Source organism: Bombus pyrosoma, linkage group LG15, assembly GCF_014825855.1.
Source record: "Bombus pyrosoma isolate SC7728 linkage group LG15, ASM1482585v1, whole genome shotgun sequence".
Taxonomy (NCBI): domain Eukaryota; kingdom Metazoa; phylum Arthropoda; class Insecta; order Hymenoptera; family Apidae; genus Bombus; species Bombus pyrosoma.
Genome location: NC_057784.1, coordinates 2,456,410 through 2,484,282, shown reverse-complemented (window position 1 = coordinate 2,484,282; position 27,873 = coordinate 2,456,410). Strand labels below are relative to the sequence as shown.

At 38.5% G+C, this 27,873-nt stretch overlaps 4 protein-coding genes and 1 long non-coding RNA gene across 14 annotated transcripts in view; 3 read left to right on the top strand and 2 right to left on the bottom strand.

The window, feature by feature from the left end:
- The first annotated feature begins 128 nt into the window (after positions 1-128).
- LOC122575437 (titin-like) lies at positions 129-8,940 on the top strand. Of its 2 annotated transcripts, XM_043744331.1 has the most exons (4): positions 129-377; positions 1,133-1,762; positions 2,808-8,113; positions 8,707-8,940. In XM_043744331.1, the coding sequence occupies exons 1-4, from the start codon at positions 305-307 to the stop codon at positions 8,938-8,940; spliced, it is 6,243 nt and encodes a 2,080-aa protein (XP_043600266.1). In that variant the 5' UTR covers positions 129-304. The 2 variants fall into 2 exon arrangements, with proteins under 2 accessions (XP_043600266.1, XP_043600265.1); XM_043744330.1 differs by lacking the exons at positions 129-377; positions 1,133-1,762 and having other exon boundaries at positions 1,930-5,635; positions 5,705-8,113.
- Positions 8,010-8,999, bottom strand: LOC122575516. Its single transcript, XR_006319451.1, has 4 exons — positions 8,858-8,999; positions 8,687-8,764; positions 8,230-8,399; positions 8,010-8,145 (listed from the first exon to the last, which is right to left on the bottom strand). It is a non-coding gene; the product is annotated as an uncharacterized LOC122575516 (long non-coding RNA).
- Positions 9,000-9,171: 172 nt separating this feature from the next.
- On the top strand, positions 9,172-12,518 carry LOC122575468 (stAR-related lipid transfer protein 7, mitochondrial-like). 2 transcript variants are annotated; one of them, XM_043744469.1, is made up of 7 exons: positions 9,172-9,875; positions 10,441-10,595; positions 10,680-10,948; positions 11,044-11,171; positions 11,470-11,609; positions 11,689-11,991; positions 12,088-12,518. In XM_043744469.1, exons 1-7 carry the CDS (start codon positions 9,478-9,480, stop codon positions 12,096-12,098), a joined length of 1,404 nt encoding a protein of 467 aa, XP_043600404.1. In that variant the 5' UTR covers positions 9,172-9,477; the 3' UTR covers positions 12,099-12,518. The 2 variants fall into 2 exon arrangements, with proteins under 2 accessions (XP_043600404.1, XP_043600403.1); XM_043744468.1 differs by having other exon boundaries at positions 11,689-12,518.
- Positions 12,267-15,811, bottom strand: LOC122575473 (DNA-directed primase/polymerase protein-like). Its single transcript, XM_043744477.1, has 3 exons — positions 14,926-15,811; positions 14,050-14,840; positions 12,267-13,141 (listed from the first exon to the last, which is right to left on the bottom strand). Exons 1-3 carry the CDS (start codon positions 15,259-15,261, stop codon positions 12,931-12,933), a joined length of 1,338 nt encoding a protein of 445 aa, XP_043600412.1. The 5' UTR covers positions 15,262-15,811; the 3' UTR covers positions 12,267-12,930.
- LOC122575443 (atrial natriuretic peptide receptor 1-like) overlaps positions 13,149-27,873 on the top strand; it is a 37,920-nt gene continuing 23,195 nt past the window's right edge. For 2 of the 8 annotated variants that reach the window (XM_043744365.1, XM_043744362.1), the window contains exons 1-5: positions 13,149-13,756; positions 18,004-18,421; positions 18,559-18,729; positions 18,808-18,982; positions 19,086-19,294. In XM_043744365.1, the coding sequence (XP_043600300.1) occupies positions 18,199-18,421; positions 18,559-18,729; positions 18,808-18,982; positions 19,086-19,294 (778 nt within the window). In that variant the 5' untranslated portion in view covers positions 13,149-13,756; positions 18,004-18,198. Of the gene's footprint in view, positions 13,757-16,773; positions 17,481-17,555; positions 17,824-18,003; positions 18,422-18,558; positions 18,730-18,807; positions 18,983-19,085; positions 19,295-21,281; positions 22,766-27,873 lie in introns of those variants that run through there. The other 6 variants (XM_043744364.1, XM_043744363.1, XM_043744369.1 and 3 more) reach the window with 6 other exon arrangements.

Genomic DNA, 27,873 nt, shown 5'->3' with positions numbered 1-27,873 from the left:
TTTCTTTCGCGTCTTCCACGTTGTCCTTCCTTTGTTCGTTTTGTTCCTTCATACGTCGACAGCTGTTCGATCGCTTTTTTACGTGGCATAAATTCGACCGGTTATATCTTATCGACCTTTCATTTTCTATGATCGCACCCTTTAACGATCTTTGCCGAAACTACATAAATCTCGCGCCGTGCACGATTTGCACGTTCGTCCATCCAACGTGTAACGATATATCGGTAGCAAGATAGTTTCTGTCATTTTTCTTTCTATTTAGACGCGATTAGAATTTATATACTAATATGGACGATATTATATAATGTGGACGAATATCTGTGTGATTGGCATTCTGTCTGTGATTGGAATTAGTGCACATTCTGTTTCCGATGAAGGTAAGTGAGAGTCGAACACTTGAACACGAAAATTTGCCAAAGAACATTATCATCTTTTTCACCTAGATTCATATCCATGAACTTTTGGTTTTTAAATAATTAGATTAAACGTTACACTTCTGGCAATCACTGGTATTTCATACACTTTCTGCTATAAATTGTTTCTTTTTTTACTTACTGTTAATAGAGCGGTTTCGTGAAAAATATTCGTATATTCGAAAATGGTCGTGCACTTGACACCGCTAAAATTTTGTTCGTAATCTTTTTCTTCTTTTTTTTTTTTTTTTTTTGATGCGTGAAAAGTTATGAACGCAATTATTAACGCAAACACGTCGTAGGTGACAGTTCACCATAGCAGATTTCATTGAAATCATCACCGTCCATATCTTATTTGCCATCCACATCTCTCTGAGACAATTGGCATCTTCATACAGAGATTATTTCATTGTACATTTTTAATGAAATTTCAATTACAATTACGATCTACTATTTCCTTATTTGGTTATACTACGGTTTTAAGAAACGAACACGTAAGTAAAATAATATTCCACGTATGATGACGGAGAAGAAAAGCTCCGTTTCTATAGTAAAATTGTTCTAGGCTATTTTTTGTTGCAAGCATCTCAAATTTTATCGACTGTATGCTTAGTACCTAGATATATCTGTACAAAGAAAGAAAGAGAGTGATGCTTCTGACGCAACCTGTGTCAGAATAATTCAGCACGCTGCTAGCAAATATCCTTTCGATTTCACAGTTTTGCCATGGTCCTTGGGAAAAGCCCTGCACGCGAAGAAACTCCCGTATGCGTACCATGAATCGTATAATTGCAAAAATGTAGGCCATTTCCCCGATGTCCACGACTGCAAGCGATTTTATCATTGTAACAGCTTCTTTGGACTACTTTTTGTTCAAAATGTTTTCGAGTGCGAGAATAATCTGGTATTCTCGATCAGCACAGAAACCTGTGTAACACCCGAACAGAGTGGCAGATCGGAATGCAGCGAAAGAGTTGCACCACCTGCAGAAAGGAACCCACAACCGTCGGCTTCGCTTCAGAAACCACCAAACCAGGAAACTAAAGCAGCAACTCCAAAACCAAAACTGAAACTGAAAGCAAAATTAAAACCAACACCGACACCGAAACCACAATCACAAACTTCTAGAAAACCGTTGAAGAAGACTGCTATACCACCGTCCCCACAACAGTCGCCGTCATCTTCACCGCCATCTCCAAAACCGCAACCGCTGGATCCATTAATTTCCCAACCGCCACAGGATCCTCTAACCCCAGCTGAACTGCAACCGAAAGACGAGTCAAAACCGGGGCCGAAACCAGAAACATCATTGCTCAGTGTCACTGAACCGCTCGCACAATGGCATCAAGGTATAGTAATCTTCAGGATATACGTATCAAGGTGGATAGCCGTTCGATGCACATTTTCGTACTTTATCATCCTTATGTATCATACAGTGATTATAACAACCGTTTATATCGTTATAAAAAGAAGCTCTCTGTCTGTCGACACGTTAGAAATAATTAAATCCAGTTGACTATGCAAATGCGATTCTACTATGTTTGAGATTAAGATTTTGGTCAATTGCTGAAAGAAATTGGTCATCGCCGACTGTGATGCAAATTTTTCTAATTCTTTCGTTGATACGTATAAACAATGGTAAAGATAAAAATTTAGCGATCCCGATAGTTTAAAAAAAAAAAAAGAAAAATATCTTGAAAAGAGAAAACATCGGCAAACAGTTCATAATTACTAATTATGGGAAAATATTATACACGGCTGCACTGCATCGTATCGCTGAACGGTATGCAACAATGATATAATACGAAAGTGTGCAACAAACGGATACTAAACTAATAATCATGAGACAATATTTTACATTCATCACTACGGACTGAACCAAGGATAAGATATGCTTCATCCCGTAATCGAGCTTTCGATCGATTCGCTTACTCATGTGCATCAATTTTAATTTCTTTTGTAATATATGATCAATTTTAATATTTCACTACGTACAGTATCCAAACACTAGATTTGTGGCAACAATATTTGAATTTGAGCAAAACTAACAACGAATTACAAATGGGAAATAGTATATACTATCTTTTTTACAGAATCATCGAACTAGATAGTAATATAATTCCAGTTGCACTTTTATTAGAGCACATTGATGTTTATAAATCAGGTTAATTGCCGAACTAAAATACATCCTGCGAGAAATAAATGTCGGAATACTATTGAACGGTAGTGTATCTTGAAATTTATCTCGTAATCTCGTATTCGATGAAACTATCGTGACGCATCGCGACGTATGTGTCCGTAAGTTCGTACGACACAATCAGAAATACAAAGATTTTTATCGTTTATAGATTATTATTATGACGATTCATCTCAGTGTAATTCAAATTTTCACAGCTCCAAAACCCAACTCTGCAATTTTGAGACCCAACGGCACAGCTCTGGAACTCAATGCCACAACTGTGAAACCCACTGTCAGAACTTTAGAATCCATCACCATAACTTTGGAACCCAAACGCCTAACACCGGAACCTATTGCCACAACTTTGGAATCAATCGCCAAAACTTTGAAACCTACCACTACGATTTTAAAACCCAACATCACAGAACACACAGCTCAAAAAGTTTTGCAAATTAACAAATCTATGGTCGGAATTTCGAATCCAAACATCACAAAAGACATACCGAAACAAACTCCTGAAATCGAGAAACCTGTCATTCCTGATATGAAACCAAACGTGACTAAAGGGCTATTTGGACAAGATTCTAAAACTGTGGAAGCCGTCGGCGTAATGTCGCAACCCAACGTCACAGAAAGCATATCTGAACAAGTTTCTGAAACCGAGGGATCTGTCGTCGGAACTTCCAAACCCAACATCACAGAGCGTATAAGTGAACAAAACCCTGAACTCGATAAACCTGTCATCGCAACTTCAACACCTACAATCATAGAGAGCATATCTGAACAAATTCCTGAAAGCGAGAAACTCGTCATTTCAGATATGAAACCCAACATCACGAAAGGGCTATTTGGACAAAGTTCTGAAACTGTGAAATCTGCCGTCAGAACTTCGACGCCTATCATTACAGACGAGCTACTTACTGAAGTAATTACTGAAATTGAAGAACATACCACCGGGACTTCGAAATTGAACGTTACAGAGAGCGTATCTGAACAAATTCCGGAAATTGAGCAACTTGTCGATAAAACTTCGAAGCCCAACATTACACAGGGCATACCTAAACACATTCTTGAAATTGAGGAAGCCGTCGACGAAACTTCGCAACCTAACATCACAGAGGCCATAACTGAACAATTTCCAGAATCTAAGAAAGCCGACGATGGAACTACGATTCCCAACATCACAGAGGGAGTATCTGAAAAAATTCCTAAAATTGAGGAAGCCGTCGACGGAAATTCGCAACCTAACATTACAGAGAGAATATCTGAAAAAATTCCTGAAATTGAGAAAGCCGTCGAAGGAAATTCGCAATCTAACATCGCAGATGCCATAACTGAACAAATTCCTGAATCTAAGAAAGCCGACAACGGAACTACGATTCCCAACATCACAGAGGGAATATCTGAAAAATTTCCTGAAATTAAGGAAACCGTCGACGGGAATTCGCAACCTAACATCACAAAGGGCATAACTGAACAAATTCCTGAATCTAAGAAAGCCGACGACGGAACTTCGATTCCCAACATCACAGAGGGAGTATCTGAAAAACTTCCTGAAATTGAGGAAGCCGTCGACGGGAATTCGCAACCTAACATCACGGCGGGCATATCTGAACATGTGCCTCAATCTAAGGAAGCCGCCCATGAAACTTCGATGCCCAACATCACAGATGGAATGTCTGAAAAAATTCCTGAAATGGAGGAAGCTATCGATGGAACTTCGGAGCCCAACATCATAGAAGGGCTAATTGGAGAAATTGTTGGATCGGAGAAACCTGTAGTCGGAACTTCGAACCCCAACATCACAGAGGGAATATCTGAACAGAGTCATCAATCTAAAGAAGCCACACCTGAAACATTAATCCCCAACATCCCAGAGGGAGTATCTGAAAAAATTCCTGAAATTGAAGAAACTGTCAATGGAACTTTAGCACCTGACATCACAGGGGGTATATCTATACAGACTCCTCAATCTAAAGAAACCGTCGACGGAACTTCGAACCCCAACATCACAGATGGAATATCTGAACAGACTCCTCAATCAAAAGATGCCGCCCATGAAACTTCGATACCCAACATCACAGAGAGAATATCTGAAAAAATTCCTGAAATGGAGGAAGCTGTCGATGGAACTTCGGAGCCCAACATCATAGAAGGGCTATTTGGAGAAATTGTTGGATCGGAGAAACCTGTAGTCGGAACTTCGAAACTCAACATCACAGAGGGAATATCTGAAAAAGTTCCTGAATATGAGGAAGCTGTCGATGGAACTTTAGCACCTAACATCACAGAGGGCATATTTGAACAGACTCCTCAATCTAAAGAAGCCGACCACGAAACTTCGATGCCCAACATCACAGAGAGAATATCTGAAAAAATTCCTGAAATGGAGGAAGCTGTCGGTGGAACTTCGGAGCCCAACATCATAGAAGGGCTATTTGGAGATATTGTTGGATCGGAGAAACCTGTAGTCGGAACTTCGAAACCCAACATCACAGAGGGAATATCTGAAAAAGTTCCTGAATATGAGGAAGCTGTCGATGGAACTTTAGCACCTAACGTCACAGAGGGCATATTTGAACAGACTCCTCAATCTAAAGAAGCCGCCGAGGAAACTTCAATCCCCAACATCACAGATGGGATATCTGAAAAAATTGCTGAAATTGAGGAAACTGTCAATGGAACTTTAGCACCTGACATCACAGAGGGCATATCTGAACAGACTCCTCAACCTAAAGATGCCGACCACGAAACTTCGAACCCCAACATCACAGAGGGAATATCGGAACAGACTTCTCAATCTAAAGATGCCGCCCAGGGAACTTCAATCCCCAACATCCCGGAGGAAATATCTGAAAAAATTCCTGAAATTGAGGGATCTGTCAATGGAACTTTAGCACCTGACATCACAGGGGACATATCTATACAGACTCCTCAATCTAAAGAAGCCATCGAAGGAACTTCGAACCCCAACATCACAAATGGAATATCTGAACAGACTCCTCAATCTAAAGATGCCGCCCATGAAACTTCGATACCCAACATCACAGATGGAATATCTCAAAAAATTCCTGAAATGGAGGAAACTGTCCATGGAACTTCGGAGCCCAACATCATAGAAGGGCTATTTGGAGAAATTGTTGGGTCGGAGAAACCTGTAGTCGGAACTTCGAAGCCCAACATTACAGAGGGTATATCTGAAAAAATTCCTGAAATTGAGAAAGCTGTCGATGGAACTTTAGAACCTAACATCACAGAGGGTATATCTGAACAGGCCCCTCAATCTAAAAAAGCCGCCCAGGAATCTTCGATCCCCAACAGCCCGGAGGGAATATCTGAAAAAATTTCTGAAATTGGGGAAGCTGTAGATGGAACTTCGCAATCCAACATCATAGAAGGGCTATTTGGAGAAACTGTTGGATCGGAGAAACCTGTAGTCGGAACTTCGAAGCCCAACAACACAGGGGGAATATCTGAAAATATTCCTGAATATGAGGAAGCTGTCGATGGAACTTTAGCACCTAACATCATAGAGGGCATATCTGAACAGACTCCTCAATCTAAAGAAGCCGAGCACGAAACTTCGATGCCCAACATCACAGAGAGAATATCTGAAAAAATTCCTGAAATGGAGAAAGCTGTCGATGGAACTTCGGAGCACAACATCATAGAAGGGCTATTTGGAGAAATTGTTGGATCGGAGAAACCTGTAATCGGAACTTCGAAGCCCAACATCACGGTGGGAATGTCTGAAAAAGTTCCTGAATATGAGGAAGCTGTCGATGGAACTTTAGCACCTAAAATCACAGAGGACATATCTGAACAGACTCCTCAATCTAAAGAAGCCGACCACGGAACTTCGATGCCGAACATCACAGAGAGAATATCTGAAAAAATTCCTGAACTGGAGAAAGCTGTCGATGGAACTTCGGAGCACAACATCATAGAAGGGCTATTTGGAGAAATTGTTGGATCGGAGAAACCTGTAGTCGGAACTTCGAAGCCCAACATCACAGAGGGCATATCTGAACAGACTCCTCAATCTAAAGAAGCCGCCGAGGAAACTTCAATCCCCAACATCACAGAGGGAATATCTGGACAGACTCCTCAATCTAAAGATGCCGTCCAGGGAACTTCATTTCCCAACATCGCAGATGGAATATCTGAAAAAATTCCTGAAATTGAGGAAACTGTCAATAAAACTTTAGCACCTCACATCACAGAGGGTATATCTGAACAGACTCCTCAATCTAAAGATACCGACCACGAAATTTCGAACCCCAACATCACAGAGGGAATATCTGAACAGACTCCTCAATCTAAAGATGCCGCCCAAGGAACTTCAATCCCCAACATCGCAGATGAAATATCTGAAAAAATTCCTGAAATTGAGGAAACTGTCAATGAAACTTTAGCACCTGACATCACAGAGGGAATATCGGAACAGACTCCTCAATCTAAAGATGCCGCCCAGGGAACTTCAATCCCCAACATCGCAGATGAAATATCTGAAAAAATTCCTGAAATTGAGGAAACTGTCAATGAAACTTTAGCACCTGACATCACAGAGGGAATATCGGAACAGACTCCTCAATCTAAAGATGCCGCCCAGGGAACTTCAATCCCCAACATCTCGGAGGGAATATCAGAAAAAATTCCTGAAATTGAGAAAGCTGCCGATGGAACTTTAGCACCTGACATCACAGGGGGAATATCTAAACAGGCTCCTCAATCTAAAGAAGCCGTCGGCGGGACTTCGAACCCCAACATCACAGAGGGAATATCTGGAGAAGTTCCTAAAATTGAGGAAGTCGTTGACGGAACTTCAAAACCCAACATTACAGAAGGCATATCTGAACAAATTCCTGAAATGGCAGAGCCTGTCATTGAAACTTTGCAACACACAGGAGTACTACATGATGATGTTGCTGAAGCGGGGAGAGAGAATCCTTCTAATTATACTGACGATCAACATACCACGAATGTTGTGTTATCGATAACTCCGGTTTCCTTGTCCAAGGGAATCAACGAACAACAAAATTGTGTCAAAGAGGGATTCTTCCCTGATTCCGAGGATTGTTCGAAATTTTATAGATGCGTACTATACGGAGATTCCTTGGTTAGGTACCAGTTCTCTTGTCCCGTTGGAACGTTTTGGGACGATCAGCTGGATACTTGCAATTTCCCAAAGAGAATTAAGTCAAAGGGTTTATGTAAACGCCGGATATACGGTGCACCGCTAGTACCTGAATTTTCAAAGTTCAAAATTGAAGACAGTCCTGATATTGGCAATCTAAGCGTAGATAGGTTCTGTATCATTTGTCCAAGTGGTTTTCGGCGACATCCGAAATATTGCAATATATTTTATCAGTGTGTTAATAACGGCGATATGATGGTGAATATCATGCTGTTTGCGTGTCCAAGAGGCTCCGTCTTCGACGAGGAAAAATTGTTGTGCTCATCAGGAACAGACGATTGCGCGAAATTTTCACTTCAAAAGCTGCCTGATTCGATTACAATCGTAAGCATCTCTATTTTGCTTCCCTCTTTTCTCTAAAATATGCACGATAAAATATGATTCACAAATGTATTTGAACACTTATAGAAGACTTTCATAAACATATGTATATGTATTACGTTATACATGAATCGGCGTAATGAGACCTAACTATTATAATTGTATTGATAAAAGTTGAGGTTAATCTTCGTTTTGAGGCACATCGAATTTCCGTTTTTTTTAAATCAAAATTTGTATCTCGTTTCTGATGTGTAGAACCCAAGAATACTAGTTTGGAAGCTTCCTAGGGCTAGTTTGAAAGAAGTTTATTATTTTAAAAGTTGTACGCATATAGGTTTATCCATATTGCATATAAAGTTTATGCTATTGGTTTAGTCGTATCTCATTATTAGACTGCGGATTTTTATGCATTTATTTTAAAGTACAAAAGTGTACAGAACGCATACAATATGTTTAAATATATAAAATAGCCGAAATATAGTATTTCATATAATACACATAATATATACATAGATATGTTCTATGGTAGATGTTTAAATACTTTTGTGAGTCACTAAATGTATTTCTCGTACTTACCACTTCTCTTGTTTTTTCAGATGAACCGCTTAAATGAGGTATTATGTACAAGCGAGGGTCGGTTCCCATATGAAAAACCTTGTTCGAGCAAATATTTCAAATGTATACGTAACGAACATGGAGCACTCGAAGGATATCTACTAGATTGTCCGTCGAAATATGCGTACTCACCAGTTTCGGGTAATTGCGTACCTTCAGAGACATATCCATATTGCGCGAACTATTATCAAATTAACGATAATATTGAATCTTAATTACTTTTTAATTTTACACTCGTCGCAATTTGGTGATTGCTGTAACGTGTTGGAGTTTAAAAATATGTACTTTTTGACTCAAATTTAATAGTTTTTATATATTTTGTCCACTTAATATATTTTATGTTATTTTATTTTTACGATTACGCTTGCGTTGCGCTTAACGATATATCGATACACGCACAGTCGAGGTATCGACATATCCATAAATCTATAGCATTAGATACATGATTTCACGTAGTTGAATACTTACCACAACGTCAACATGTTTTATAAGTTTCATGAATAATTTATAGTTTCTTAAATAAAAAATGCAATAAACACGTTACCGTGAGATTTACTGAAATCAATATAAAGAGCGATGACTTCTAATTAATAACTCATTTTAACAACATAGAACATAACCTATAAATTGTTGCTCCAAGATAATTTAAGTTTATAGAGATTAAGTACGAAATTGGTTGATAGCGGTCACCTTTATATTCCATTGTTCGAAAGAATTTCTTTAAGAGGCATTAAGCAGCAGGAAGACTAACAATGTATGTGGTGCAATGTTCTGGTTTGTTATCAAAACAACTAAGTTCGAATTGCATTCGAAATGGAACCAGGTTAGCATCTTCTTTTGGTCAGTACGAGAACTATGGAAGATTTTGTGAATATCGCAATAGAGTAGCATTGTGGTTGAAACAACAAAGCGGTCAGGTAGCCAAAGCTTGTGCCAGGCAGTTTGAATTCATTGCTGCACAACGTATTCGAAGGAGCTTGCAGATATTTCATTTATATACACGAATATGGGACGAGGTAGCACTTAAGGAATTTATGAAAAATTGGAAACGTCGTACAATGAGGAATGCTAGACATTTTCTAACGAGCAGCATTGGTGTAACAGTGTACAATTGGGACCGTGAAAGGATAAACGAAGAAGAACTCAACAGGTATAGTAGATGGTTCTTTGCAAATTAATAGCTTCGCAGTAATTAGAAGGCTCCAATATGTATATTATATTTATTGAGAGTAAAAACAGGTATAGGTTTCATATTTAAAAATGCAGAAATTTATTGCTGAAAATATTAGTTGATTATAAATTTACAACACAGTTGAAAAAGTGATCTGATTTTAATTAATTTTTAGTTGATTTTTGTTGTTAGTCTATCAACTAATTGAGTGGAACTAATTGTTTATTGCAGCTGCTTTTCAGTTTCTTTTTCCTCTTTTATATCTATTTTTAAGTTGTTAATTATGAAAAGCAAGTTAATTTGTTACTAGAATTGTTATTCTCTTAAATATAATAACTATATTTGTAAATCCCATATATCTTATGTATTATTTGATTTGTGATAAAGATAAATAATCACAGTTGATTTTATTAAGTTTTTTTTACTAACTTATTAACTCTGAACATCAGAACTTTTAAAAGAAAACTTCATTAACAGATTAAGAATTACAAATCCATCAAAATGTTCCATTAACATTGGTTATTTTATCTCTTATGCTTATTAGCTGTAGACGGGATATCGAAGAAATTCACAAATTAAAGGACATTACAGTTATTTGCCCAAAATGTCACCTAAGAATTATGATAGATGCTCAGCAACCTGGCATAAAGTATTGCACATGCTATGGCAATAAATTTAGTGCTACTTCTAATCAAGATCGTACGTAATGTTTGGTTCTTTTGAACATCAGTCTGTCTATTGGTGAACATATCTGTAACTGATATACTCCTATTTTGGTTTCAGCGGAGGGGTGGAGACCGTACATAGAACGGCAAGATATGCTCATTTGGAGGAGGGAAGAACCAAACTCTGGAGGATTATTTGCATATAAAGTATATGGTACATTTTCGGATGTTACTGCTGAAGACTTTCTGCAAACCCAGATAGATCTGGATTACAGGAAGAAGTGGGATTTAACTGCCCGAGAATTAAAAATTATAGATACAGACCCAAAATCGGAAAAGTCTATTGATAATGGTACTGATGTTATATATTGGGAAACGATATGGCCGGTATGTAATAACTCACGTAATGTGAAAACTATTTATAACACTGATCTCTCAATCTTATCGTTTAAATTTTAACACTCTGTTATGTTTGATTTTAGAGATTATTTACAAACAGAGACTATGTATATCAACGACGATGGATTATGGACAAAGAAAAACAGTTAATCGTAATTATAAGTAAAGTAACAGAACATCCTAATGCACCTACCAAACCAGGAATATACAGGTATCATAAATATTTTGGTCATTTTTGCTCATTTTTTACAACATAGATGCTACATATATAGATTAATATATATATATACACACACACTCGCGCGCGCGCGCGCGCATGGTTTGTATACGATATCGTTAAGTTACTTGATCGGTATTTTTTAGTTTTATATTTCATTATGGAATCACCTAGCTCGATAAAAGTACATACTTGGATCGCCAATATTATAGAAGTAAATGTAAAAGTAGGAGAAAAGTCTTAATGGATTCTTTGCTATTATTAAATAATTTGAACTGTGTATACGTAACAGAGTCACAACGTATTGGTCGTACATGGTGATAAGGCCTTATACAGAACTCCACCAACCAGGCATCGAATTTGGATTGACGTACTTTGATGATCCTGGTGTGAATATTCCATCTGCTATCACTGCATGGGTTGCAATGTCAGGTATTAGAGAAAATAGAAAAACGAAGACAAATTCCCCTTTCTTAAATTACAACTTATCTTTGTATTTATAAATCCCTAGGATTGCCAGACTTTTTAATTCGTATGAGGCAAGCGTCGAAAAATTATCAAAGTTATAAATCTGCAAAAGAGAGTACAAATGTTTCTAATGCTATTCATATTTCTTCGAGCGACGAGAATGTTTCTAAGCGAAACGCGGAGGAAAATAACACACAAAACGACAAAGAGACTGAAATAGTGAGCAAAAGAGATACGATGGAATGTCATCTTGTTGAAGAAGTCGAGACTCTGACGTTCCCAGAAACGCAAGAATGTGACGAGAGCGACGAAGATATAGATAGTACAGCAGATACAACCGACGAAGGCAGGAGTTTATTACGTTATTTTTTTCTTACAAAGTTATTTGTCTGACCAATAATTGCAACATATTTGAAATAATGAAATTGGTTTTGACCAATAGAAAGTCTTTAACATGACGTTGTACGGGCAGAATGGTAATGTAACGACCGCGATCGCGATACAAAGATACAGGTACGAATGAGTGGATATATTGGATCACCGGGGTTGCATCGAAGATGATACCGAGCGCGAAATGTGCTTTTATCAAATTAGAAGAATTTTGGAAATTGACAAGTAGCATTTTGTTTTTATGGTATTCTTTATTGCAAGAAACACGAGACTGATCATATTCGTAATTAGTTTCATTTACGCTATTCATTGTATGGTACAAAAGAAAAATATGGGAAGAAGAATGTATTCAATAGTAAAAAAATGTAAGGTAAATTACAATTTGTACATGATCTTTTTATCTACATAATTTTACACAGCCAAAATGCTATTGTTGTATTTATGTACAGTGGGGGTAGTGAAAATATAAATAGTTGCACAAAATATGGAGAATTAATTTTCTACAAGTACATATGTCTGAATTTGTTATGTACAGTTATATATATGTGTATCTATATAATGGAATCAATTGACATTCATTACTTATATAAATTGTAAATAATCTGTGTAATGTAACACATCTTAATGTAGTACACATCTTAACATAATACACAATAATCTAGTATATTATATAAGACGTTTGCAATATCATGCAAGAAAAAAGCATGTAAATGTTTTATATTTCAATATTTCGTACCAATCTCAGGGAAAATATCGTGGAAACAAAGCTTTGTATTGTGTATTTGAAATTGTTCAACAACTTTGTCCCCATCTGTGTATTACCTCCATCTAATAATACTGTCTTTCAGATATTTCTTCCTCAATAAAACTTTTTGATATTAAAAGGACTAGTCTTCTACACTATGTCCTCTGTTATAGCATTGCTCAAAAATGCATCACCTTCCTCGTCGATTTGAAAATAAACTTCCTCTGGTAATTGTTTTGGTTGAGATTTAAAACCAAAACAGTCTGGATCATGACATTTCTGATATATCATTTTATTTTTTAAATTTACGATCCATAAAACATTGTTACTTTTATGACATCTGCCAATATTTTCACAGTACCTATTAACAAAAAAAAAAGTAATAATTGCTTTTTACGATTATCATTGCACAACCGAAGGGGGGAGGATTTTTTATGTAAAAAAGTAGATCAAAATATAGAATAAAATGTGTTCACATGAGGCTTCCTTTATAGGAAAATAAAAATTTTTTAAAAATTCGTTAAGTAAGCATGCATTTATATAGCAACAACCCACTTCTTTATTTCTGCTCAATCTGATGAGTCACCACTATTACTATTTATCGTTATAAACGACGTCAATCAAGACTTGGTATCATTCTAAATACATACCATCATAAATAATTTATTTATATTAATTATTTACACAACACTGAAAATATTGCCCTTGATATATATAGAATTGAATCTGTAGACTACTTGTATAGTGAATTACAATTACATGAATTGATAATAATTGATGTGTTTAAATTCTTCATTTCTTCCAATGCTTGTGTGATACATATTTATTACTTAATGACGATTTCAGTTATTTTTAAAATGAGCTATTTTTATGACGATATATATAAAAATAAAGAATAAAACGGTAATACTATGCTTATTTAATTCACCGAGTAACAATCTGGCTGCAACATCATGGATGATATTTCCAGCACTTTGTAAGTTACTAGAATAATTTAAATACTGAAACTTATGGCATGAATTGAAATTATACTAATTCTATATTTGCATATACTGTATTTATAAATACAAAAATGAATAAGCACAGCTAATCAGAATTAGTGAATGAAATAATATGTTTCTAAGTATAGATATTTAACAAATTTCTAAATCTTTTTTGCCCAAAAATAGAGCCGTATATGAAAAAATTTTATTGTACATTTTTAACTTACTTTTTTACTTTTTTTTTACCATGATTTTAGAATAATTTGATATAAAGAATTCTAAATACCTGTATCCCACAGTTTCATAGACCAATATTTTTGCAGATTCATAATGTTTGCATACACGTATTTTTCCAGGAGATATTAAATTGTTAACATATTTATCTAACATTGGAAAATTTGAACAGACACTGCCACTTTCCTGATAACTGCATTGTTGTACTCTATCCTTAAAACAGTTCGTATTTGGTACACAGTTTTCAGACCATTCCAGTAATATCAAGCCTTTCTTCGTAGCAAAATACGATATCAAAGAATCTAGAAATATGCTCAATTCGTTATCATTATATGCACTAGATGGAATATATTTACAATCATTTGAGACCACCAGATTTGATTGTTTCCCCCACTTGGTGGATTTATATATTCTAAAATGCCTATTCTTAGTATAAACTGCAGTGTCAACAAACAGTTGTTTTCCTTTCTTTGTTTCAACAAATAACGCTTCAAGTTGCATTCCATCAAAGCAGGTTAAAATATCGTGTTGCTTTTTCTTAGATGAAACATAGTCCAAAATATCCATACATATAGATTTTACCAATCTACCAACATGATAATTATCTCTAAAGGCTACATCTCTAATATTAAATATAATATGTCTGCTAAATTTTTCGTTAGTACTTGAATCTAGATTGATTACGTTGTATCTATTGCATATTATACGCCAGTGCTTAAGCAAGTACATGCAAAAAATATCAATTAATATATTTGTCATAGATGGTCCATCATGTTCCGAGTTTAGTTCGATCGAATACTCTAAATCCAAATATAATCGACAAGGCTGATTTTCTGGAATTATCTGAATTTAAATGTAAATTTATTGCATCGTTTCTATGTGTATCTTAAATACCTCCAAATGCAACGAAACGTTATCGATAACATACCTCGTAAGAGCATCTTCTTTCTGCCGGCAGATGCTCATAATGCCACCAATATATTTCAGGATGAGCTACTATGAATTTACGATAACCATTACATTCCTGATAAACAAACGTGCAAAGCATATTGTAATCGTTACTCTCTTTCAAAGCTGTGTTAAGCGCATCCACTTGTTTATTAAATTTCATCCAAAAGTCGGGCGGCCCTAAAATGCTTGATGGCATTTTTCGATGCTTTTTAACCCACGTTTTAAATACCTTCCTCTCACAATTTGTTTCTTGTTTTTCCACCTTCTTGACCGTTTCGTTGTCGTAAAATTTCTGAAAATCGATTGCGCTCATGTTTAATTTTGAGCCAAAATTTTAAGAGTACACAACATTTAATCATAGACGCGTAATCATTAATCAGTAGAGATGGCGGGAACTGCTACTTGTGAATTTATGAATGACAGTGATTCGATCACAATCATTCCCAATCACAATGATTTTCCACAGTAATCTGTGGTTTTTTGTGATCGCTTCTGATCGACATGGAGAAATGTTTTTAGCACGCATCACATAACCTGTATATTTTACATTAACGACGGAAGGATTAATATTTTACTCTTTAACATATAAGATAAAGAAAAGGAAATTGAATTATTTTTAATATCAAATAAAGCAAAGTTACTTATATGAAGAAAACGTAACGTAAATTTGAATTAACATTATACGCAAGCTATATTGGAGTATTTTATAAGAAATAATTTAATCAAGATCAAGAAATACTATCGCATTGAACAATATCACTCAAGATCAAAAAATCGATTGTGAATAAAGTTAGATCACGACCATGATCGTGATTTTGTGACCACTGCAAGAAGCTGATAAATAACTGTTAGTGATTTTGTACGCCATCTTTATGCGCAAGCGACAAAGCATTGTTTGGCGCCAAAATATATCCATAAATTAACCCATCCGTGTGATACGAAACTGTATGCTGTTTCTCGTGGCTTTTCGTCTATTATTAAGATAGACAAGTAAATTAAGAAACATTAGTAACGGAAATATTCTATGAACGCTTCAAATAAGAAATAGCAATAAAATGCATAAATAAATATTTTGATATGTGCAACTTTCTACAATTATCGTCCCCTTTAGTACATCTATAGGAAAAAATCGCGGCGTTAGTTATATTCATAGAAATCATGTTGTAAATATTTGAAATACAGAGTGGCGTACGACGTGCCGATTGTTTCAGTTACGGAATAGCGATACTTATCAGAGTCTGAATTGTTTCAAAATAATTCGCATTCTCATTCAGCGTACTTACTAAGGTACTATCTCCTTTTTTTTTAATTTCATCGTCATTCGTTCGATCATTACTATAGAAGAAGAAGGTTATGTACAAATGATAACAGTTTAAAAATTTAAGGACCTTCGCAGCAGGTAAATAGAAGTTCATTTTACTTTCATTTTGCAGTTTTTAGGGAAAGTACGTTAAAGCCATTTGAAAAAGCAAGAATTCGAGTTGGTGTTTTATTTACATTGAAATATCAAAGTTGCGGTTAATTAACTAAATACAAGACTGACAAGTAAATGTATTCTCGCTTGTGTCTCGAGAAAGGAGTACAATAGAGATAGTACAATTCATTAGTTACAAAATATCGTATTATTTTTCAATATAATCGCCGTTAACTTGGATACATTTTTCTTAACGCGTGACAAGTCTTTTCGTCCTGACAGCAAAGGATTCTGCCAGCCTATTTTTGATAAAGGCGTATTTCACCGTTGCCTTGACTTTATCGTTTATGCTGAAGCGAATACCTTTCAAGGTCCTCTTCAATTCTGGAAAGAAATGAAAATCCGAAGGTACCAGATGTGGGCTATAAGACAGTTGCGGAACGACTTCAAATTTCGAACTCGCAAGAGCATCAGGTGTTGTGTGTGCGGTGTGCGGCCGAGCGTCGTGTTGCAACGGTATCGTCTCAGTTGAATTCCGAAACCGTCATGTACGTGTTCGCAAATGTTTCATGGTCTTTTGATATCGTAGCACACACAGCCGGTAAACGGCGATCAATTTCCATAGGCTTAACGTTTTTCGTCTTTAAAAACTCGATCACTGCACGTTTCATGAATCTCATTGACGTCGCATCCATTTTCAATCTCACTTGAAACAATACTGTTGGTGACCGCGTCAAGCAAACTTATCGACACTTGGCATGTTTATAAAGGAGGGATGTAGCTATAAAATAAGTGGTCACGCAGAGCTGTAACTCTTTTCTCATTCTCGAGATACAGACGAGAGAGTGTGCATTAGTTATCATGCGACCCTCGTAGGTGTTATCAAGACAAGTGAATTGTTGTCCATACCATGATACGGAACAGAAAAGCCAGCTCGCAAAGAGATCGAGAGAGTAGAATTCAGATATTCACATTTGAGATGAGATCCCGCGGTTCTTGTTAAAAGATATCAGCGACGGAAAGAAAAGAAGCATACGTCATGGTGGAGTTGTATACACGAGAAACAAACGGCGTTAGATTATTATTAATCGAAACTGTCGAAGAAAATGCGAGAGGAGGTGAGCGAAGCTTTCGATAGCTATTATCAATCGACGCGATAGAAAATCAGCGATAACACGACACGAGCGTACGAGAGGTGTACTTGGGTGTTTGTGACTGGCTAATGCGGTTCAAGATCATCCAGAGTGTCAGTAGTACTCCTTTCGTTCTCGGGAGCTTGTTTCTTCTTTCGTATCCTCGGGCGGATCTCGCGTTGTGCCACAAGGGGGTTGAAACAGGGGACGTGTTAGCGGCGTGAGCCGCGCGAAATCCATTTTCAGCGATCGCTACTACTTTGATCAATGAAACTCGGATTCTGACTGGAAACTCGGATCGAAACGTATCGTTCGTGGGAATCTTATGGTAGGTACGGAGGGGTTAGCGCCGAAACATTCCAGCAGGAAACATCCGAGAATAGTTGGAGAGAACTGGTAGGATAGATCGCGTCGCGGTTTCCTTTCTATTAGGGTTAGGTTGGGGTTAGGTTTGAATCGAAATATAAAAATATCGAATCATCCAGCATTGATTCATTTCGATTGACAGCGCAACGACCGGAACAAGAAATTAGAGTGCGAAACGAAGACTTACAAGGAAAAGGATGGATTCGTGCAGGAGAGGAATCGTTGGTCGTGATATTCGCGAAACCGTAGTAGCGAACAAGGGCTCATCGTCGTCGAAACGTTCAGAGCGGTTCACCGATCTCGTTTGAAGGGAAAAAACGTAGGACGTCGCACATAGATGGATACCAATTGGATCGTTGCATTGACGATCGCCTGGCTAATTGGCTGGTGTCCGGTGAATGGAAAAGTGAACTGTCGCGAAGTACAACTCGCTCGCGACTGTGAAGCTCTTTGCAAAAAGAATCAAGACGGTGTGAGTTCCTGCGAATTGAGAGTAGCGGTTCTTCTGCCAGCGGATCCTAGGTTCGATATCGCGTTGCCGAAAGTCCTTCCGGTTCTCGGTAAGTTTTCCTTGTTGCAGAGAATCGGCATTGTTCCTTATGCGGCAATAGCTACGGCATAAGAAAATGTTATTGTAATTATTGTAAACGTATCGGAACAATCTAGAGAGCTTGTCGGTTGTCTGTTGCATTCACAGATTTGGCTGTCTACGAAGCCAGATCGCGAGGACTTCTACCTTACTGGTTGAAATTAAAGTTTCTTCCGCAGGATGATCACTGCGATGCGATGTACGCTCAAAGTGGCGCGATCGATAGCTTCTTGAATTGCGTTCATCTGTTTCTCGGACCAGCCTGCGATTATTGCGTGGGTAAGTAACGCAGCGATCTATCAGCAGTTTCATAAGCCCACGGGGTTTCGTACGTTCAAGGTTGATGTTTAATTTCAGCGTCTGTTGGCAGAGTGGTGAAATTCTTCGGCTCGCCTTTAATTACCACCGGTGGATTCACCTACGATTTTACGGAAAAGAAGACCGAGTGCAAGGACGAATACTTTATGACAACTAGAATCGGAAATGTGGCCTTCAGGGATCTCGCCAACTTTTTCGTAGCTTTAATGAATCGGTAAATGAAAGTAGAATTAGCGAACGATTTAATCAACGACAGAATATGTTTAAAAGCGATCTAGGTTTAACTTCGACTCGACTAACTTGTAACGTTACCGTAGATACGAATGGCACAAGGTGCATCTGGTGTACGCGACCAGTGGACAGAGTCAGCTCACTGGCAAACACACGTGTCAGTTAATGATGAAGTCCATGGTAGAGTTTATCAAGAAACAGCCAAACTTTACGTTCGGTACGTTCGATGTCGAAACTACCGTTCCCGAATATTACGCAGAGGCGTTGCAATCCCACGTGGGGAAGTCGTACAGTGGTAAGTTTTCCAGACATTTTCGATATTCGCTTTCCATCGTTGACGAGTCCCGCCAAAACTAACCGTCGCTTCTAACTATAAGTGCAAATGTACACGTTTTGACGTGCCTGGCGAATCCGCCGGTCGACGTTATAAACGTTTACGCGAATGATCGCTGAACTACCAATGCGAAAACCATTTCTGCCTGGCTCTTACCGCTGCGAGTAAACAATAAGTCGATTTTAGATGAAATCCTACGAGAAACAGATGCAACGAAAAGAGACGCGTATCACGCGTTTCCGCGTATACGCGGTAGCCTAGATAAAAACCTAATTTGACGCGCATTTTTTATCTCGGCGCTTCGACTTTGAGCATACTTTACGTTATCGTGATCGCTCATCGGGGGTGTTACATCGATGTTGTTAAAAGGGAACGTCAACAGTCTCTGCATGGCAACGAAGTAATTTTACCGAAAACTGTTGAACCTATGCCAAGATGAATATGTACGCGATCGTACCTATATGATACGGCAAAACGCTTCGATCGCGTACCTTGACTTTCATCTCGACAAGAAACGTTCTTCTTGTCCTCGAGAACGTTTTCTCAGAAGGTCATCTTGTTTCGTCGTGCATTGTTTTCAGTTGCAATTGTTCGCAGTTGTTAGAATTTCTCCATGTTTGATGGAGGATCGAGGAAGGCAGGAGTGCGATCGCTGATCTAATTGCCCGTATCAATTAACCGAAGTCACTGTTATCGCATTGTTTCCTGCGCGTTATCACAACTCGTTATCACGAAGCTGAAGCGTTTCTATTATTGCTCTGTTACGGTGCGATATGCGATAGACGCGTCGCAAAGTTTATATTTAAACGTTTTCTTAACAAATAATGTAAAAAGTGCACGCGATCGATATCCATCAAAAGTGTTACAAGGTTCCAACGATCGATTGCTTTTACTCTGATCGATACTATCTTTTTTCTTCACCATTTGCCGGTTCACCAATTAAATCTGTAGAGATATGCGAATTTGCCGTTTCGCGTTTGAACGACGCGGTATGAGTCAGCGAATCCTGTTATGTCCGTCGATAACAAGCGTACCTTTTGTCGATAATTTACGCGTTGTTCTTCGTCCGTCGATAAGACGAGTTGTCTTCTTACTTTCATTCTCTCGTTTTCATTTTCTTAAAATTTGTTAATTTAAATTTGTCGCTAACCTTTAAGTAGATCGTTTAACGTATGATCTATCTGCGCTATTCTAAAAAGTCGTTCACAAGCGATTCTTCAGGGATCAATTGCTCGAAACCAGACCGATTTCATCGATGGACTTGGAAATGGAGATTTTGAGAGAAGAAAGACTTTGTAACGAATGCGCTACGTGATATACAGTGACAGAGTATGATATAAAAAGAGATCTTTTATGCATATATTCTGTGTGTTATACGAAACATTTTGCAATTTCGTTAGCGCTGTAACGAGAGCAATCCGAAGATGCATTTAAAAACATAGAAGTTGCAGGACACAGCAAACATACAATTAGTATAAACTTAATTCACAGCATGAATAATTGTCTTTAACATACATGTAATTAGCATTAAGGATGCTAAGGATTAGCATTAAGGTCTCACTAAATATGGCTCACCTGCATGTCCAAATATTTTCATGATCTCTGTCAAGTGTAAGTGGTTGCAATGAATACAATTTTACAATTTCCATATATAACTTTGCAAATTTTAATTCGGTTTTAAATTTGACCAATATAATGACATTACACGATAACACCAATATAACAACAATCGTGTCTCATTACAGTGCTGATGTTTCAAAATACCTCATACAGCATGCACAGTATACACGTACAAATTTTCTATCGTCGCTGTACCAAGTTTCAGATCGAGACAAAGAAAGAAAGCCTTTGTAACGACTGTACCATACGATAGTAATACCAATTTTGATTATTAATGTTCGATACTGCGAGCGAGGAGAGCGAGAGCACGCGGAAGTGAAGGGCAGGAGAGGGCGATTGACAGAACGTGGAGGATGTGCAAAGTTCAAACGCATGCGTTCCTACCGTTCTCCTACCTATCTTCGCGATCGGCGCAGCAAGGTGCACGTACGAACTTCTATCCTAGTGTTGGAGGGGAAAAGGACGGAAGGAGCGAACAGAGGAAGAGGAAAAGGAAGAGAACGATCGTCCGGCATCGGTGGTGGTCGCGATTCGGAGTAAAGCGGGAGAGCTTTGTAGATTGGCTTGTCAGTTTCATTCGCGCGGTCCAAGCTCGCTCTTTCCGCCCGCGAAGCTTTCCTTTTTTTTCGAAATAACACGCGGTTTTCATTGCGATTCTCTCGAAGACGTTTTAAGAAGATCTCTCTCCCTTTCTCTCTCTCTCTCTCTCTCTCTCTTGAAACTGTTTTAAAAAGAAAGGAAGAAAGAAAAAGAGGGAGAACAGTTCTTTTTTTCTTAAGTTCTCGCTTCTAGTCGACGTTTCGCGATTCGTCCAATTCTCCGTAAACTTGAACTTTTTAAACCCCGTGAGTTTCGTTACAACTTGTCATTAACGTTGTACAGAGATCGAGAAATGTACAAAAGAGGTGGTACCGTGGATTATACGTACGCTGGTAGTCATTAAGTTACGCAGTGGTTAACGTTATAAAGACGCAGCATACACTTGTCGAATTACCAGAGAAATGAAAATTCGTAGATAGTCTCAACCGGTTTATGGATTAAATCCATAGACTTTTCTATGATTCGAATGATGGAACTCGCGTTGGCATGGTTGAATTTCGAAGACTCGGCTCGGCACTAATGCGCGCGCAATCGCTACGACATACAGAGTAGGGGTTGTATTCTGTGCGAAAGGGAACGCATTTCTGTTCGCGATGACACGTTGATCACCATCGATTCGGTGATCAACGATCTCAACACGCGATCGCGAAATTGGCGCCTGAAAATCATACCGTCGGTGGGACGTGGACACCTTTATATCTCCGAGCGAGAAGTAAGAAAAGAAAGGGGGTGAAAATGCACGGTCGATCGGCGCTGCGAAGAGACAGCGCGCGAATTCGCGAACAACGAGATTAAACGGACTGGGGCGTGTTGCGCGTCGCGTGCAGGGATGACGAAATTGAAAAAGTAGCGATCGAAACGAGATGCAAAGGCGCGGAAGCGTTCCATCGGTGAGGCTGACGCTGTTTTTGACAACGATATGTGCTAGCGCGAGCGCAAATAACACGGTAATCATTCAGTCTGCGAAGTGTATTGAAACGCGACCACGGTTCGAAAAGGAGGTGAGACTGGCAGTGATAGCGCCGGCTGATCCTCGACACGAGCAGAGCATGCCGAGGATACTGCCAGCTGTTCTACTCGCGGTGAAAGCAGTTAGCTCTGCGAAGGGACTTCTACCAGGATGGAACATCACGGTCGATCATCGGGACTCGAAATGCTCCAGCATCCAGGGACCCTTGGCCGCATTCGACTTTTACATCAACCGGACCGCAGGTCGTTCGTCGTTATCTTTCTTTCATTTCCGTAACTTTCTCCAGTTTTCCGCCGTACTATTTCACCAATTCGATATCTCTTTCGGCCCGTTCGAATTCGTGCCGCATTTGCCAAGCGACTTGCTCCGTTCAACAGATCCGATCTTCCTCTCCTTGCCACTCTCTTCTATTCGATGAATTCCATTCCGTCCGGAAGTTTGTCTAGCCAAACTAAAGTTTGAATTGGATTTCTCAAAGAAATACCGGTCTTTGCTCCGCTCGACCGATTCGCTTATCGCGGATTCTAAAATTAGAATTGTTTACGCACTCGGCCGTCACCACGTTTTCTCGTACACTCACCGATCGTTTTATCGTGGAACGCGTTATCGGATGACAACGATCATCTCACGCTGTTCTACAATGACTCGATTCGAGTCGTGCCGGCGGAAATCGAGTCGCGCGTCCGCTGCCTCCTCCGTTGGAACCATCGTTTGCCGTTAATCGTCGCACGTCTCGTCGTAGACGTTTAGGGTCGTGGCGAACCGCAGAGCGGAAAGGGACCGAACATCGTGCTCGGTTGACGTCATATTACTATAGCTAATTATCAGCTACATTCGCGCGTTTAACCATCGACCATCGATGAAACAACAACCGAGGTTCATCCTCGGCCACTCAACCGAAAATCTCGCTTCTCTTCCCTTTGTCGAGCCGTGTAATTCGCTAAAGTAAAATTCTCTGCACAGATTGGATACGTCATAATTTCACCGCTGCCGTGCAATTTCGATCGAAACCTTTGTTGTTTGTGAAAATCAAGGAACTTCTTGTGTAATTTGATTTTAGGATCGCGAATAGTGCAATTAACATCACTTGACATTTAACTATTCCAGTTAGTAGATTGCACTATGTGTGGTCTACATAGGGTGTCCCACGCAACTTGGCCGAGCTATAACGCGAAAATGGTAGGAGGTGGGAAAAGATTTCAGTAGAAGAAGTTAATTAATTTCTAGCGATGTATCAGGCGTACGTGTGTCTTTTCCGAAGGTGGAAGCGTTTCAAAGATTTTATGAGAAAGATTTTCTCTCTACGAAAGAGAGAGGATATTACGGCACTTGGGTTGGAAAATGATTAGTTTCAAAGATATTTCGATTTTAATGTTTGAAAACCTATCGTATGAGAAACAAGGAAGGACAAGTGTCTTTTAATCTAATACACCTTTTTTGTATTTGTACTTCCATTCGAAGAGATAGACGAGACCGTAAGATCCTTGAAGCGCTTCCACCTTCGGCGATAAAAACCTGCATGCGCCACTCGAAACCGCTTAATTTTTCTTTAGGAATCTTTCCTCCGTCTCTTACCAATTTAACGTTATAGCTCGGTGCAGTTGCCCGCTCGATCCAGTAGAACAGTATAATCGAAAAGATAAACGTGTTTGGCTATAAATACAAAAACTTTGGCTGCCAGCTGATTGTAACGTTACACAAGTCGCGCAAGAATTATCGCCAAATAAGATGGATGTTCGCGAATGCGAATATCGAGAGAAGATAGAGGCGTTTCAGAATGTTTTAAAAATATAAATTGGCGGGGAAACGCAACAAAATTCCGCAGGAGGAATAAGAAACTTTAACGCGAATAATCGCGTGCCCGCCGAAATACACAGCGCGAAACGCCGTTGAAAGTAAATACGGTAACTCGAATTTTTAAGCAGTCGGATAGTCGTTTCAAAAGACAGCGCATCGTGGTCGTTAAATACCTTCTCAATTCCGTTTAATTACTTCTCTTCTGGTACAGCGATGCCTTCCTCCTCTCTCCCTCTCCATCTGCTACCGCAAATTTAACCGAATCATTGTCATTCTGTGCCTCGAATCGCGATAACTATAGAGGATGAGTCATTTTCTTCTAACGTTAGCTGGTTTAATACGCTGTCGGTCATCGGTGTCCGACAAGATACCTTTCGTTTAGAACTCTATTTCGAAAGCACGTTATCTCACGATGGAAGTTCTCTAAGCCGGCAATTCGGAAAATTATGACAATTATTTTCTAATTAAACGTTGCGAGGAAACGTTTCTTTGACGAGATGGCCTGAGAAATTAGTACGAAGGGTAATAGTTAGTACCAACAGTTTGTACGTGCTCGACGTATCTCTTTTCGTAATTTCTGAATTTCTGGCTTGAGAAATTTCCCCTGTCGGCATGATGTACAATCGGAATGGCTTTTTGCTTTAGCAGCTGAGAGTAGACATACGACTGGAACGATAAAAGTGCTTTGGAGTTTGAAGACAGATATACGACCGCAAAGGCTCGATCTAGCGCGTTCATTGCGGCAAAAATATCGAAACAAACTATTTTTACTTGCTTTTCTTTCAAGATTATATTATATGTAATTAAATATTATAAATGCTTTAAAAAATTAAGAAAATGAAACGATGTCTATGTCGTCAAATTGGCTCGACACCTAAACGTGTCGAAACGATACGGAAAATCAATCGAAATCGGTACGGAGGCAAACGTGTCGACGGTTTCTTTTCTTCTACTCGATTTTCAGTGCGGCATTTGAACGAGAATTTTTGGGACAAAAATCAAAACTCGTTGAATACGTTCGTAAGTCAAATTCGCAGGCCACGTTCTCGCGTTCATATTACCGCATTTGAATGAGAATTCCGGACAAAGGTAGAAAAATGCGTACAATGTGCGGTTTTCCTGAAACTTGATACATGGCGACTCGTTTGTCTGACCACACACAGTAACGTTTAAGTAAATAGCGTCGATGTCGGGTACCAATCTTTCCATTCTTTTCAGCGAAGAAACACGAAACAGAGTTTTTCTGCAACTTTGAAAATCTTCTTGGAATCAGTGTGATCGGATGTCCAGGCTTCTAACGAGTCGTGATTTCACTAAAGAAAAGAAATAAAAATAGAGAACATCCAGTGTAGCAGCTTGTAGCAGGACGAGATTACGTAGCAATATAAAACAATATGTTTCAGTATCAAATAAAAATCGCAGGATGATTTGAATCGTTTTGTAAAGATTGAAAAGAAAGAAATCTTTTAATTGGAAATTAGAATTGTAGTATTTTAGATCAAATTCCCAATATCGAAAGCGTAACAAACACCATCTGACGAAAACTGACAAACGATCTTCGCTACTCCTCTATCGATTTCTTCGGTGAATTATTGCTCGCATTTGTATCTTTTATTTAGTAATCGTTTCGATCATGTCTAGTCGGGTTTGAACAGGCTTCCAACGAGTCGTGGTCTCACTAAAGAAAAGAAAAAAAAATAGAGAACATCCAGTGTAGCAGCTTGTAGCAGGAACAAGATTACGTAGCAATATAAAACAATATGTTTCAGTATCAAATAAAAATCGCAGGATGATTTGAATCGTTTTGTAGAGATTGAAAAGAAAGAAATCTTTTAATTGGAAATTAGAATTGTAGTATCTTAGCTCAAATTCCCAATATCGAAGGTGTAACAAACACCACCCGACGAAAACTGACAAACGATCTTTCCTAATCTTCTATCGATTTCTTCGGTGAATTATTACTCGCATTTGTATCTTTTATTTAGCATTCGTGTTTATCATGTATAGTCCATTCATGTTTGAACAGGCTTCCGAATTTACACTGTTTCTCTGTATTCGTATCATTTGCCTACAGACTGACGATATCATCGAACAAGAACATCAAAACCGAACAACGATCGTTTTGATTTTTATCCATTGTATATGGCAGTGTGCGGCCGGTCGTACGTATCACGCAGCGGTCGTATTAGGCTGTGTTTACGTGACGAGCAGCAGTAAAACAGTCTCGATCGAACAGGCGGAAATCATCAGCAGCGACCATTCTTTCCGCTGCGTGTACACGTTTTAGTACACGTATTCGAGTTCACATTCTGGAATACGCGGACTGTGCTTGAATTTCCGTATCGGAGGTAAAACGCGTTTCGTTGGTCGCGTCGTATCGATCGAACGAGACGTTCAGAGAGAAAAACACGGTTTTACCACGTAGCGGTGACCGCGTTATGTCGTACCGCGTCGACGCGTAAATTCCCTCATTATTCGTCACGGTGGATACTTGCTAATACTTAGGGTTGTTCGAGCATCGTACGCACCTCATATTTTTTCTCTTTCATCGCCTACGAACATCTTGCGATACGATATTAGAAACTACAGCGCGCGATGACTTTTTAAAACTTTTCCCATAAACCGAGTTGTCGATATTAAAAATGTGAATAAAAGTCAGGCGAAACGTGTGTTTATCTTTCTTTACGGTGCAGCATGAAAGAGATTTCGATAAATTGGCAAGGATAGCAGAGAGGAGAATAGGTATACGAGATGCTTATCCTGTTTTTTTCGATCTAGCGATTTCTAGAATAATTGTAAATAAAAAATCGGGGGAACTGCTTTAGGCAATTTCCAAATTAAATTTATATCGGGCAAATTTATAATACGAAGCGTATTTGCTACCTATTTATCGAGTCGGAAGTTATATTCGTTTCGATTTTCGATTTTGTTTAAAAGATTAAATACATTATATGCGTGCATTTTACAATCAAATTACGGTGCTTGCAATTAATTTGTAACTAGATTATTCTCGCTCGTTGTTTGAAACAATATCGATGCTCCTTTTGTCAATAGAGGAGGAATCTTCTTCGTTTGACTTAACACTAGAGAAAATTAAACGACCCGAAGATGAAGAGGTTTTCAAACAATAAAGTAGCTTCCACAAGCTTCGACGATTACGAACACCAATTTTGTTAATGCAGTTTAGTATTTTAAAAATCCACTTTCTTCTGTTATGGTATTCTATTAGAGCAAAATAATAGCAGATATTCCTTTCCCAAACTTTCCGATCGAATTACCTTCTGCCGGAGAAAAATAATATTATAATAAAATATTATAATGAAATAATATTACATTTACAACGCTTTTATCTTATCGACAAAACGACGATTCCTCCGTAAGTCTTGAATTTTATAATTTTGTTTTCAGTATGATTTTTGCACATCGTGAAAGGATCAATCGCGATCGAACTTACGTTGCGTGCAAACCGTCTGCCGATCATCACTCCTTCGACAGGCCACGAAATTCACGACCGCTTTGTAGCATTAATCTTCTGCCGTTTACTTACGTAGAT